We start from the raw sequence: 15,457 nt of genomic DNA, 5'->3' as shown, positions 1-15,457 counted from the left end.
ATCTACTATCTTTAGTAAAGGCCAGGGCAGATTTTCTACCAATCGTGTGATGAATAAAATGTCAGGAACAACACCAAAGAAATAAACCTAAGATTTTAAGCTGCATAAAACTATTTTCAGAATCAGATATTTGGAATCAGGATTTCCACACCTACAAAAATCTTCTGAAGTGACCAGTCAATTTACTGCCCAGGAAGTAGCAAAACACTAAGGGTATAAATTCATTAGCTGAAACAAACTCACTCAAAGTTCCTGCCACTTTCATTAAAATAAATCTCTGGCAATTCAGCAGATTACAAAGAAGCTGTGTTGAACTTACACCAAGTAGAATGGAAATTGTGCTAAATTTTTTGCTTTTCACTGAAAGCTTACTAGGGCTAAACTGAAAAGTCACTTAAATAACCAAGCTACCCAATGCCAGAGGAACTCTTCACATATTGACTACTCATCAACCAAAATAGTAAAATCAACACAGACAGAAATTCATCATATTTGAGAAGAAAGAATTGCATGCAATCCACACATAGGAAAATATTAATGCTAATTATGGTTAATCATAGATAATATGATTAATATTTTTAATAGTACCAAAACCAGCAATGTTTGAACACACCCTGCCAGGCAACCTTTCTTAAAAAGGCTGAGTAACTCTTATCTAAAAATGAAAAGTAAATTAAAAAGACAGCGGTTTAGAATGAAGGATTTAATCTTGTCCTCTTAACCACTACTGGATTTTGAAACTTCATTATCATGAGAGGAATCTTGCACATCATTGGAATCACATATATAATACAATAAAAGATCAGTTAAAAGAAATAACAAACAGACATTTCAATGAGAACTCTCAGCTTATGGGCTTTTAAAGAGTTGCCTGTTACATGTTTAAAGAAAACTGCATTATTATTTGAATGCTCTTATGTAATTAAAAAAGAATACAGAGATGAGATGTGAACTCCCTCTGCCACTAGAAGCCCTCTTGATGACCCCAACAGTATCCTCATTTGGGAGTGACCCGTAAGCCTGTGTGTACAGACGCACAAACTGCCACAACAGAACTCTGTAATTCAAGTGCAAAATGTAACTGAAAAAGATTCATTTCAATTCACAGAGAGATTTAGTTTTCAATCAGAGACTATCTCCTCTACAAATAGGAAACGTTTGTCTTGCTTTTACTTTTTGTGGATCAAAGTCTCACGGCTTTAGCCTTTGGACAGATCACAAAGATCTCAACATTTTTCACAAAGGAAGCACATTGTTCTTTCTTTTTCATGCTTTAGAGCTCATCATCATATTTCCAGTAGTAAAGAAATAAATTCAGAACCTTTACACAAATCACTATGTGATTTCCAAACTTCAGAAAAACATTAATTTCTACAGATGAGGAAGCTGTGGCTCAGGAGAGAAATCAACCCTGTCCTCACTGTCAACTCCCTGTACATTGCTTTAGAAAAACACACTTGTCATCATACAACAGTCTGATTCAGCTGTCCATCACAGTCCCAGATAATCCCCACAAAGCATGTGGGTTTTAGACTGCTTAGTTAAAGTATGACTTGCTTATCACTTAGCTCCAACAATGCTATTGCTCTGCTGTAGCTGGAGATTACTGGGCAAGACTCCTACAGCAAGCCTTCATGTTCTATACTGCCTGCTCCCTGCACAGCCCTATAAACAATTCAAATTGTAACATTTGCCAAAACATGAAGTTTCAGCTTCATTGTTTGAATCAGTCCTGTTATACGTTAAAAGCTGCAAAATACCCAAGATTTCATCAGTTGAACAACTGAAGACCAAAAAGCCCCAAACCACATAGAACAGACTGTCTCCCTGAGACATAATTTCAATATGGCTTTTTACTGGTTTCTCTAATGGAATGACTGTTGAAGTACACAATGCACTAAGCTTAAAAACCAAGCCTTAATACAAATAGATGATACCTTTTCCTGAAAGACAACGGCCGTTTCCAGTCCCGGCATGATATCCAGAAGAAGTCGGCAGGCAGCAGTGTTTAATGGAGGTTCTCTGCTTGTCATCACGTAAGCATTCACCAGCTAGAGAAGATCAAGAACAGCACTGGTTTGAAATTCAGCTCTGACCAAAAGCATTGCAGTTAAAGCCTTACAACTCCCACAGCAGCAAAATGATAAAGAAATGTCAGATGTAAGCCCTGGATCTCAAGATGACTGACCTTTAACCTGCTCCCTCCCGTACCCAGAAGTTAAAGGTACATTTCAGAGAAACAGAATTCTCCTCTGGTCTGTTGTTCAGTGACTAAATATCTATCTTGCACTGATTTGGAGAGACAAATGCCTAAAAAGAGTTGCAGTTCAGTAACAATGTGAACATGAAAATGTAATAGCTAAAAAAATTAACATCAGCCCCAGCACATTTGAACAGCGTGTATGTTTGCTAATCACTTGCAGCTTAAGACAGAAAGCCACATGCCATGCAAGCAACCTGTCAGAATCCTTACAGCAGTGTGCACTGATACAGATGCTTGCAGGGACATGAGGGTAACAAAAATTCTCACTATTAACTCCTGTTAGAGTATATCAATGAGAGAAAGAAAGCCAGACTTTTGCCTCCTAATTCTCTGCCTGAACCTTCTAGAGAGTTGACATGCTCCTACAGGCACGTCCAAGTAGTCAGAGACAAGGCATTGGAATTAGTGGTATTAACTCCTATTAAAAGTATAATCACTGTTAGTTTCTATAAAGTTGTTACATGTATTTAAAGAGACTGAAAAGAACTTACTCAGTTGTTACTACACATACTCCAGCACTTCTGAACAGCTCATGAAATGCCCTTTCCTGTAGTCACTTTAACAGTGGCAAACAAATTGCACTTAAATCTACTTTAAAAACCAAAGCTACAGAAGAGATAGTTCTGACATCAGTGAAATAAATATTAAACAAGTACTGAGGTAATGGAGTACAGAGTAAATTAAAACACATAAGAAGGTGTCAGGAAGACAGACACAGTTCTCAGACCAAACCTACCGCATTCATGAAGTCATCATTCTTGAAAAGTATCCTCAGTAAGTGACCAAGCATACACTCTGGATCTGCTCGACCTGTGGGAGAAACAGGAAAAGACTTACCTACCTACCCAAGATGTGAAGATTAATATTGAACTGCTGTCTTCAAATTGACTGGAGAATACCCTAGTTCACAGGATCCTTCTCAGAAGAATTACGGAAGAAACCATAGGAATTATTCATCAACTTAACACTTTTTTCTAGTAGGCATCACCTCCCTGGAACGTGTACTAGTCAAAGCACCATCCAGTTTCGTGGTGTAACAGTACTGAACTATTATTTTGGTAGGCAGTGAAAATGGAGACATCTGGCAAACTATTGCAGTAAAACTTGGAAATATAAGTTACCTCAAAAAAACCTTAATCTAAGGATAATAAGATTAAAAGCCTCAGTGGCTATATGTAACTATACTAAAGCACTGCACTTATCAAGTTCAAGATAATCTGAGACATATCATCTTCTCTGTCCACGTAACACCTACTACCTTCACATTAACTACAACTTGTTACTATAATCATGCCCTTAGGTCACAAAAGAGCCTCTGAAACTCTTCCAAAACTCTACCCAGGACCTCAAAATCTTGCAGCAAACATCAAAACTGCACTATATCAGTACTACAGAACACAATTACCCAGTGCAAAAGCAGTATCAGACCTTGATCAGCAGTGGGCACACTCAGGCTAAGAATTGCTCTTACATATGAATTCCCAGGTATCCATTGTGACAGTGTTGGTGCTGCTAAAAATCACCCAGGACATCTTACCCGGGTGTCGGTCATCAAACGGGTCTGGGTCCCCTTTGCGGTATTCTTCAGTCTCCTTCTCAATCAGCTCGGACATCCTGCAGAAGGAACGACATCAAATGAGCAGAATTCACACTCAGTCTTCTCCCAGTGCACAACTCCTCACAATCTAAGTACTATAAACCATTCCTTTAGCTTTCATTTGAACAGTTATAGTGCCACCAGAGGATTTCAGGCTGTTCTCAATACTGGGTTGAGAAAACAAAACTGACTTGAATATTTCACCTCTCCTCACTGTGCACTAAAACACAATGAACTCACATCAACATCCCAGTGATGCACAAGCATGACACTCTGGAGGGCCCAACACCTTTTATTTAATCAGGTTAGAGTCCAGGCGATGTTCTATGACATATTGCAGAGAACTAGAGTAAATAAGAGGTTTAAGTGGTACTTCTCACCATCACAGAGACCTTCTTTTGCAGTAGAGCACATCCTAAATGGGTGACTTAGTCCTCCTTCCTATTCAGTCTGTGCAGGGGCAGTAGCTCAGACTGCCTGCATGATTTGTTATTTTTGCATATTACATTTTCATAATATCATGTAATAATAAAAGCCTTTAATATTTAATAAAGTGTTGTATAACCTCTACTTAGCTTATCCTTTCAGCTCCATCAAAGCTCAGCTTTTTAGCACGTGTCAGTTAGCACAACGGGTAAGACAAGGAGAAACTCTGCCACTTCCCTATTCATAGACCTTTAAAATACATCACATTTTAAGAACATTTTAAAAATATCAAAGGTTGTCTTGAAGCTAAGTCTTCCCCTAAACTAAGAAACAGCCTCAGCAGTGACAAGAAACTCTATGCTCTAATTCATTTAGAATGAGCAATAAGGAAACAAATTACTGTTTCTGTTGAAGCAAAATCAAGAAGAGGGGAGATTATCTCATGGTTGAGTAATAAACAAGCCCATAGTAATCTACTGTCTTTCTCCATGAAGTGTTACAGTAAAAATATATACAGGTTGAGGTGAAACAGAGCAGTATTAAAAAAGAATAGCAAATTAAATCTTATTTGCTTGGTATAAAACCTCATTCCCTCCCCTCTGCTGAGGTCTAGAGTGGGGTGCAGAATCTATGCACAGCACAGGTTTTAATACCTCAGGGTAGTGATCTAGGCAGAGTTCATTACAGAGGAGGGGAAACTGCTGGAAGACTGCAGTAATCCCTGCAAAAATATTTGTCTTCCCCAGGGGATTTCCCTTACAGCACACCACCGACTTCTACTCTCTCAACACCACTTTCCAGGAAATACCCTGTGTTCCCAGGGACAATTAAGAGGCAAAAACCATACTTACTTCGTGCCTCTGTGAACTACACTGACTTGTCAGTACAACAGAGGACGATGTTATGAAGCCTGCCCAGATTGTAGGAACAACCAGCTCATCAGGTATAAGCAGAGATCTTTCCTGCTTTTCTCTGATCTGCCAATTACCTTTCTGCAAACTGTTTATCCTGTGGGGTTCTAATATTTACCTTTAGTGCACCCAAATATGAAGAGATGCAAACAGTGTCCCTTGCTAACAGGTGGCACAGTTTGCGCTCTCCTGAATTTCTGGCAAAAGCAAGTTACTCAAATACTCCACTGTCAGCTCCTCATTCCCCCCCCACAACTCCCTCCATGAGACTACCAGCTTGAGGGGTGCCTGCTGACAGATAGCTGGGACAAATGGGGAGTTGAGAAGCTGCACCCTGGACAGGTCCTTGTAGGTGATAATCAGCATTTTGATTCTGTGCCAGAAAGGACAGATAAGCAGCATGGAAAGGGAGTGTAACATTCTCATCAGTCCATCCTGTTTAGGTAGGCAGCCAAGCAGTGTGCCAGCTGAAGCTGCAGAGTGGTTTCAGGGACAACAACATTATCACAGTCTAGATTAAACAGGTACATGAATCACCAATTATGGGGGGGCTGAGACAATTAGTGACAATTGTCTGACTGAAGTAAAAAAGCACTGCCTCTTTAAAAGTGACTTACCAAAAAGGGAAAAAAAAGTCAAGCTTGCTCACAATACCCTTCTTTTAACTGACACATACAAAGGTGTTTTGTGAAGCCACCTGGATGAACCTATCTAGATCAACAGCTTTGTCAGTTCTCAGGTGAAGAGACAGGAGAGTCAAATAACTAACAAACCTCATTTCTACCTCATACCGTAGGCATGTGGTACACAGGGCTTTAACAAGACTCAATTCACAAAACCACTGAACTGTTATTCAGATTTCAGGATTTCCTTTGTTCCCCTGGCATTATATTGGTTCTCTAGCCACTTCAGAGTGTGCAGACAAGATCTAGGTTTTACTTGAGGGTTCTTTCCCTTCCTTTCTGGTCTGCAATCATCTTTGGAAAGTTAGTCAGGTCCTCATTTTCACTTGTCACAAACTGAGCTCACCTTGTAGGTGGGGAAGGATAAGGCAGTGGTACACCCACAAGTGTGTCAGTTTTGAAAGATGCTCCAGTTATTCAAATTGCATGATATAAGCCATCTTAATATTGCTCTATGCCATCATTTGGCATTAATGATCAATCTGAGCCTCTACAACACATTGCAACAGCATAATTTGCTCTACGACCCCATACTACAACATACTTGATTTGTGAAGTATGATATTAAGCTGCTGATTTACTCCCTTAACAAAAGAGGCCGTTGAGCTACAGTAAAGGATTCGACTCTCAGGATTTGCCAGAATGGCTAGACATGACTTGCATCCAGACTATGAACTAATGCTCTGGTAGAATCACAATATTTTTGATTGAAACTCACATAGATTAAATACCTGTTGTTTGCTGACCTGTTTTCCAAGCAATTGCTTCAATTCATACCTTCTGACACCTCAGAATTATAAATCCAGAGAACCACTTTATTTGCAAGTGACAATTCAGCTGTGGCCTATAAGCCACACTGTTGCTCTTCTTGTCCCAGTACCATTGAAACACTCACTACTGCACTCTCATATATGTTGCCTTGGCCCTTAAGTAAGGGACCCCCATCCACACAGGGAAGTTTCCCTCCATGTAACTCAGAAGGCAGAAGGAAGCAGAAAACCACCACTCATCCACATGCATGACCACAGCTTCCTCTTGCCTGAAGTGTAAAACAATATTCAAGGGCACTACTCTGCCTGAGGACACCAGTTCCACTTGGTGAGGATTCCTAGCATTTATCCCAGCAAATTCTTTTGAACCTCTGCTGTATTTAAACCCCTCTGCTTCCACCAGACATATGGTTTTTATTGATATCTGAAGCACTCTAAATCCAGCTTCTGACACAGCCAGTAGACTCCCTTGCTATCTACTTTAAATCTGTATTATCTCCCATATTAAATCTATATTAAAGCCAAAATACCCAAGCTTTCACCATCCACGCACAGAAGCCTTGGAGAACCAAAAGGGAGGTACCAGACTTGTCTGGGCATAAATAATGTAGAGAATTCAAGGAGCTAAGGGGGAGCAAGAAGTGCCAGACTGCTATAAGCACAAGAAAAGACATGTTTAAATCAAATGCCTTTAAATTTCTTACAATGTAGTAAATTTCTGCTGTTTATGCCTGCAAGAAAAAGCCTTGCAATAGAACATATGTTTCTTTGAAGGCACAAATCAGACAATAAAGTTACACCAAAACATGTCTCGTTATTTTCAAGAGACCTACTCATTTTAAAGTGTTTAGGATTAGCTTTCTGCTGCTCATCTCCCTCTTCTGTGCTGTTCTTTTTGAAACATAGGAAGAACAGCAAAAAAGTTGTGCCCACTAGGTGAGGCATGGCATACATCTGTGCCAAGAAGCTCTGCCAGATTCCTGTTACTTCCCCCCAGTGCCAGCTCAGAACCAGTGCACTGACTTGTCTGATCCAGCAACATGGAGCAGTGCAGTACAGAAACCTGACTTGCTCTGAGTGGACAAGTGCAGTAAGTCTCTCTGCACAGACAAGGCAGGCCAGGGTCAGCCAGCAGAGGTGTGGGGAGGAATTGGGTGGAATGTCTGTGAATCCCCAGTTAAATAACGTCAGTTTACTCAAAAGAGGCCTGGCTTGGGAGACCACAACTGCAATTGATAATTCAAATGTTTCTTTTGAAATAGAAGAAGCGTTACTGTTAATGGCATTGCTAGTACCTACACATCTCCTAAAAATGATGTATTGGTGCAGGGAGTATTTTCCTTACCCATATAATACAATGCCAGTCAATCAATATCCAGTTTCAAAAAAGGGCTTTTAAAATTTCACACTTTAGATGTGCCCTGTGAGCTTCACCAAACCCATGTCCATATAATCCACTTGATTCATCCAAGGAGGAACTCTTACCCTCTTGCTTGATCTGACCAATGTTACTACAATCACAACCCCCCGACACCATTCTGATGGAACAACATTCCCATTCAATCTTGATCAATGTTTTACAAGCTTTAGGTGAAGAGAACAAAAGTTATTTCACCTATTTAATGACTCTCCTTATTTCTGCTATTTCAGAAAACTAAATTCGTGTTTTAGAGACAGTCTAACATCTTTGCAACATAAATTTCTTAACAAAAACTGTGTGTATTTAAACATCCCAACAATTCTCAGTTCAACTTCCAGACCATCAGGTAACCGGGTACAAAAAAACCCTTGAGCAAACACATGATAAAAGTAACTGCAGATATTCAGATATAGGAATTCATGTAATAAATCTTACCTGGTTAGAATAGGGACCATGTCTTGCCCACTGCCATGTTCTTTCTCCCATTGCTCAAGCAAAGCAGTGAGCTCAGCCTTGGAGTCCACATGCCCAGATCCTGAAGTCATGGCTTAGCCTAAGGCAGATGGAACAAGCCAAAGAAGAAAAAAGGTAGAAAAATGAGGAAGAAGTCACACACAGCTTCACTATATTTGTGGAAATAATCTAAAACAAAGACTGCAGTCCATTTGGAAGAGGCAATGAATACTGAGCAACAAGGAGTAAGAAAGAGATTGACAGAACACTGGCCCAACTTAACTTTCAGAGTTGGAAGTTTCTTTTCGGTCCTTTGCCTGAAGAATAAAGAACATGCACACACTTGGAACACAAGTCTTAACAGGTGTGTGACAGCCTTGACCACGATGGGAAGTACGCACACCTAACCACAAACCTGTTTGGTATGGAAGCTTTACTAAACTCTACCTCAATTCCACCAGCAGACCTGACTTAGTCCTTTGCTGTTGCTCAGGGGAAACAAAGCTAGGGCAGCAAGATTATTATCAGTGTCATTATTCCAGTTTAACACCCACCAGACAGCAGTGAAAGTGCCAAGAACAATATCAGCTTCCTGCTGCCAAGGAGGCAGAAGGCAGCAGCACCAAACAGCTGTGGGCAGGGGAAGGAGCACCAAAAGAGTAGCAGCAGGAAACTGGAGCAGTGCATTGCATTGCTACCTGTTGGAGCAATGTTCCAAGAACAGCCAGTGGCTCTAGTAAGAAGGAAGAATGATCACAGGAGGGAGCACGGGAGCAATTACTTCAGGTTTATCAGCCTTTACTTGTAAGATAGCAGTTGACAGATGATTTATCTTCCCATCCTCAAAAACGAGACTCCCCCTACACTACTGAGTGACTTGGTAAGGTACCATTTAATGAACCACGACTCTACACTCTGTTTAAGCCTCTAAATTTCCAGCTGTCAACTTTCATCAGTCTGACAAAAACCTAACAGAAATATTAACATACCAAACTAGAACAAAATCTGTCTCAAAACACCACCATGCCTTTATCAATCTGCTTGATTGATTGCTGTGGAGAGTTGCAACTTCTGGAGGAAGGAACAACCAACCCCAATTTATAAATTGACCCTGTATTGGAGATGGGGGGAGAAATCAAAGCAAAAGAAATTCCTTCACAGCCAAAAATGCATGAAAGCTTACAGCATTTTATTAGCCATAACATGGTCAATATCCACCTGCCAGCAGATTATCCATTTGTCACAATGAACCCAGAAAATATTCCAAAGTGATGTTAAATTCAGATACATAAGACAGTGACATACACATCAACTCCTGAAATACACAGTCATGAATTAATCAAATGACAGACTATAAAGGGAGCCACAGGTCAACAAAGATTACAAGAGCCTTTACATCTCAAGATCATTCTGAGTAACATTATTAATGTTTAACTGAGTATGGGATACCTCTAATCAATTTAAAACCTTTTCTCACTCAAGGAATGGATGAACAACCCTGCAGCTCTAGCTTCTCTCTCACAAGTGCTTCTGAATTTAATGCACTGCGACTGGGAAGGTAAATGGGAAGGAGGAAGTGAAGATCACCTGGCTGAAGATGAAACTGGCAGGGAATTGGACAAAAAAAAAAAACCTCACCACCCAAGGACTACAGAAAAATAAACCTGTCACTGCAAGACACCCAGTCTGAAGAACACCATTTTGATAAGTACCATATGAAGTGAGCATATGCCTACAAAAAACCCACCTAAGCATAAAGATAGATGATGTTTTCTAAATGATAAGTAATTATGATTTTATCTAGAGCATTCATTATTCATTCATCACAGAACCAGACCGGCAAATGCGATGCAAATGCACATCACTTTGGAAATGATGCTACCTAAACGTAGGCAAAGAAACATAATGAGGCTGTACACACACCCCCCGAAACACCTTTGAAAAGGAAAACTGTTCCAAGCTCATAAAGCTCCATTCCTGTTTTCATTAACTGAACAATGCTTGCCAGCAGCACTTCTGAGCTTTTGAATATCACAGATAAACATCCAGAGAAAACTACTCTGAGTCTCAGAGGGCAGGTGCTGTAACGGTATCTGCATTCAACCATTTCAGACGTCTCCATCTTCATTCTAAACCCAAGGGATGTACAGAAAAAAGTGTCTTGTGACCCCAGAGCTTGTATAAAAGGCCTGTACAGGCTCTCCTGCAACCCGAAAAATAGTTCAGTTCCCCTAAGAACCCTTAATTATTCCAGCTAGAAAATAAGAAAGCTCCAGCAATACCTGCAACAGGTCAAAGCTCCAGTCAGGAATACCCCAGGAAATGTTCATGTTGTTCCCTGAGACACTCAGTGCTGTAGCATAACCAACTGAAAACAGAAAAATCCCAGCTATCCCTAAAACCTGGAGTATTACCTCATTTAAAGCACATTATGGGTCTAAATAACTGGTGCTGACACACAACTATTCTCCTGATATAGAGTTAAAACATAAAAACGACATCTTTTTTATAGGTACACAGCAACGAAAGTAAATGTCTCGCCAAGGATCTCATCTGTTCTGAAGGCTTATCCCTCTCAACCTACTCAAATCAATCTGACTATTCCAGACAGCACCACTAAGAGCAGCAACAACAACAACTACCTCAGAAGCATCTGCTTCCACACTTCTCTTATTTATGCATGTTAGCACTAAAATATATACAGACAGGATATTATGGCAAGTGAATGACTTTTTAAATACGAGAACCAAAGCAATTCCTACTGTGCTCTCTATTCTTCAACAATTCCATCTTAAATCACAGTGAAGGACTCTGCAGAAAGGCCAGTCTTTCCCACTTCAATCAGTGGGAAATATACTCTGTCTGTTGGAGAGGAAGACCTGTGAGAGCAACTCCGACTTTCACAACTTCCCTTGGACAAGCCAGTGAACAAATTCAAATTAAATTGCTCTCTAGGAGCTAGCAGAACAGGGAGCAGCTTCCTCATAATCATGGTCTATTAGACTTTTCAATGGGAATATCTACTAAGCTAAGGAATGGAAGGTTTGGGGTTTTTTGCCAACTGCCACTACTGTCAAAATATCACATTTAGAGTCAACAGAACTGATATTAACAAACCAGAAAGGGCTTACTCAAAGAACTTGCCCCTGAAAGACAAATATTTACAACCTTAACTGTCACTCAATGTGAACACTCCCACTGAAAATCCACATGCCAGTGTTTCAGCACTCAGTGGTGCACACAGTATTGCTTTAGCATTAAACATTACTTGGTATCCCAGTATCACATCAAAGGTTTTATGAGCATTTTACTCTTCTGAGCTTAGATGTAAATATTTGACAGAAAAGGGAAACCCAGAGAAGCATTCAGACACAGATGCCTAGAAGTACTTACAGGTTTTTGAAATCTCAGACACCTTAATGCTTGACTCACCTTAGTCAGACACCTCTGAGCAACGCAGACAGACAAGTCCCACTGACCTCTAACTGCAAACCTGGCTGAGTGCTCGGTACAGTTCAAGCAGTTGAGCTTCACCCTTTCATTCCCCAACACATTTGAGCAACGCGCCGAGTGCAACACTACTACGGGTCATTCACTTATTGGTTCTGTGCTCATGCACAGGATGATGAGATGCCAAACACACTGACTTCAACAAAGGCATGTATTTTAAAGTATAAAAAAAAGTGAAAAATGAACCTCTTCACAAAATCTGAATACCAGCAACTTGGTTACTTGGGAAACAAGTGCAAAACCTGTCCCTTAGCAATTTAAATGGAAAATGAAAGAGATACATTAAAAGTCACACCTTAGGGAAAAAAAAAATCCATTTTAATAAACTTTTTAGAAAGAATGCACATTTAAACTCATATATGGCCAAAAAATACGAGAGGATTTCTACATCCACACCTGGACAGCCAACTCAAATTCTAGCACCTACACTTTGACTCTGCCTGAGTAATCAAGTTTCACATTGTTCCTAAATATGATTCTAAGTATAGCTAAAGATACAAAGTAGATGAGAAGTCTAACGTAACAATATAACTACATAAGGGGAAAATGAAGAACTGGTGAGCTGGAATCAAGGTAAATACACAGCAAGCTGAGCAGAATATCAGTATGTGCTTCCATATTTACGTTTTAACATCAAGAATTCCTTAAAAAGAACAGCCCTCTCATCACAATTATTCTTCAAATGAATGAGACACCATGACAGCTATTTGCCCAAACCTGTTGAGTCTGAAATAACCATGCCAATGTTATCACCAAAGCACTGCTGCCACTGAAGTTCACTTGTGAAAGGAAGCGTACCACAAACTAACAAAACCTTCACAAGCTATGAAGAATAAAATCACGTTTTGGTACCATACAAGAGTGAAGCTCTGAGAGGAGTGCCCGTTTTTTCAGCTTCTCACTTTAACTCCTAACAGAACTCTCATTTGGCTGTTACCACAGAACATATTCCTAATGTTGTTTTAAATACTTGTTTTAAAATTCGGGTTTGTTTTTTCACAGTTAGAATATTTTTGAGGCTGGGGAAAACCACAACGTTATTTCATTTCCTGGGATTTCTGCTTTTACAAAACAAACCTGGAACTATGGGCACAAAACCAAGAAAAAAACAGGAACAAACTTCTGCTGTCTACAAAGGAAAGTGAAAAAACAACACTCCGTTTCAACAGCAATTCCTCTTTACACGGCTGCAAAGGGAGACACGAGGGCCGCGTCCGCCTCGAGGAGCGCCCAGGCTCGGCCTGGCCAGGGGAGCCTGCGGCTGGTGACAGCTTGTACGACGTCCGCTCCGCAGCACGTCCCCGCCGTGCCGCCGTGCGGGAGCGGGCTATTCACCGGCGCCCAACGGGGAGAACCGCCGCGGCTGCCCCTTGGAACCAACGGTGTAAAGGTCAACAAAGGGGCCGGGGGAAACCCCCAAGCCGGAGAGCTCCGCTTCCCGCGCTGGCCCCGCGGCGCCCCGCACCTCGGCAGGCCCCGCCGCAGGAGGAAGAGCCCCGGCGGAGCGGGGGCAGGGCGGTCGGGCCGGCGGAGGCCCGGGGCGGGCGGAGCCGGCGCGGCGCGGGCCCGCCCCCCCCCCCCCGGGAGGCTGACAGGCCGCGGGGAGGCCGGGCCGGGCCGGGCCGGGGCGCAGCGCCCGCCGGGCCCCGCCGTCCCTCGCAGGGCGCCCCCTAGCGCGGGGGCGGGGCGCGCAGGCCAAGCGCCCTCTCCCACGGCGGCGCTCTCGGGGCCTGAGCCGACCCTCCCCCCACTTTCCCTCTGCCCGGCGCAGAGGCCGCGGCCCGCCAGCTGGCACGGCCGGGCCAGGCCCGGCCCGCGGGAAGCGCGGCGGCGGCACGGCGCAGCCCGCCCCTGGCCCGGCGCCCCGTACCTGCCCGATGCCGCGCTGGGTCGCCGCCGCTGCCCTCGGCCCCGCACACCCGCGGCGGCCGCGATTGCTATGGAGGGCACACACTTTGCGCGTCACCACGGCAGCGGGCGCGTCACGGCGCGCGAGGCGGTGTTACCAACAGCGGCGGGGGCGGGGCATGCGCCGGCGGGGGCCTCGCGCTCGGCCTCCCGGGAAACGGAGTTCGCGCGGCGGCGGCCCCCTGCGCATGCGCGGCGCCCGGCGGGGGATGCCGGGAGCTGTAGTGTCCGCGGCGCAGCCGCCATTGTGCTGCCTCGGAGCGGCCCTGGGCACGGCGGCGGTTAGGGGACGAAGGGGTGTGCTGCCGGGAGAGAGGCGAGGCTGTTCACTCTGCCAGGCTGGCACCGGAGAGACACCGAGCGGCAGCTGCCGGCCGCGATACCCGGGTGTCTGTCCCGATAGCGGGGTAGTGCCGGGCGCGCTGCCATCCCCTCCTCCAGCCCAGCAGGCACGGCAGGAGCCGCGCCACCGCTGCCGCCTTTTCCTCCTTTCGCACCTCAAGGCCGAGCGTTCGCTTGTGCGTTGTTCACATGTTAATGTTGCTTCCAGGTAGACAGCGGGATGCATTAGTGACAGGGTGGCTGGAAGGTGAGCTCACAGGGCAGGTGTGCCCACCTTCGCTCCCTTGCCAGAGTGGTTTCTCTCCTTACCTACAAGACAGGCACATCCACTTACTTCTTCCCAGTGAAACGGGGACCGGTTTTGGCAGTGGAAGCCGAAGCCCACCGCACTGCCAAACACCCACCTCAACCTTTGCTCTGGGCCATGCCCAACCATGGGAAGCAGAGACTGCACTGAAGCACTTCTCAGGCTCTCCTGGCCTTTAGGTCAAGCTTCTCTTCCCACATCCTCACCCCATGGCAGTGACAGTTCTTCCCCCTCCCCAGTCCTTCCCTCTGATACCCCCCCAGGAGAAACTAAGCACATGCAAGCAATGAGAAAGGAGCTGCATGCAGAGAAGCCTTTCAGCATTGCCTAGTACTAGCCTCCATGTGCAAAGTGTTCCATTCCTCTGGGATTTGTTTTCCTTATCTACTGGCTTTACCACGGGAGTAGCCCAGCTCTTTGGGCAGCATTTATTACAGTGGTAATAAGTCATTAGTCTGCACTGTCCCTTGTCCGTGGCATATTAAGTTACCCATAGAGAAGGTTACAATTTTTAAGAGGGAGAAAGACCTGGAAGGGTACACTTCTCACTTATGCCCTCATGGCTGGTTGGAAGATCAAAGGTATTAGACCTGCCTCCAGCTCCTGCATTTCCAGGCTTTGGGAGTTATTTGGGAAGGACTCAGTCTAACACTCTTGCTCCCCACAGGGCAGATGAGAGTGCTACTTAGTTGTCAGGGCCAAGAGCTCTCCTTTAATTTGGCTTCTCTTTAAAGGCACTGAAACCCCAGCTTGCACTGCAGTTGTCTGGTAATGGCCCAGCAGAAGCTCTTACCTTAAAAGAATAAATAAGAGTAAAAAAAGAAAAGTAAGTAAGAGGAAATAGGGTCCTCCTTCTCAGGGAGAGGC

At 43.7% G+C, this 15,457-nt stretch overlaps 1 protein-coding gene across 6 annotated transcripts in view; it reads right to left on the bottom strand.

Annotated features, from left to right (window-relative positions):
* DCAF1 (DDB1 and CUL4 associated factor 1) overlaps positions 1-14,031 on the bottom strand; it is a 50,801-nt gene extending 36,770 nt beyond the window's left edge. For 5 of the 6 annotated variants that reach the window (XR_009819775.1, XR_009819776.1, XM_062008027.1 and 2 more), the window contains exons 1-5: positions 13,904-14,031; positions 8,506-8,623; positions 3,801-3,877; positions 3,000-3,073; positions 1,938-2,051 (exon numbers count right to left, since the gene is read on the bottom strand). Coding sequence is in view for 4 of the 6 variants with exons in the window: in XM_062008027.1 (XP_061864011.1) it covers positions 1,938-2,051; positions 3,000-3,073; positions 3,801-3,877; positions 8,506-8,615 (375 nt within the window). In the remaining 2 variants the exon portion in view is untranslated. Of the gene's footprint in view, positions 1-1,937; positions 2,052-2,999; positions 3,074-3,800; positions 3,878-8,505; positions 8,624-13,110; positions 13,403-13,903 lie in introns of all 6 variants that reach the window. The other variant, XM_062008028.1, reaches the window with a different exon arrangement.
* Between the last annotated feature and the right edge of the window lie 1,426 nt (positions 14,032-15,457).

This window comes from Colius striatus, chromosome 15 (genome assembly GCF_028858725.1).
Source record: "Colius striatus isolate bColStr4 chromosome 15, bColStr4.1.hap1, whole genome shotgun sequence".
NCBI classification, from domain to species: domain Eukaryota; kingdom Metazoa; phylum Chordata; class Aves; order Coliiformes; family Coliidae; genus Colius; species Colius striatus.
This window is presented reverse-complemented; position numbering and strand designations above follow the sequence as displayed.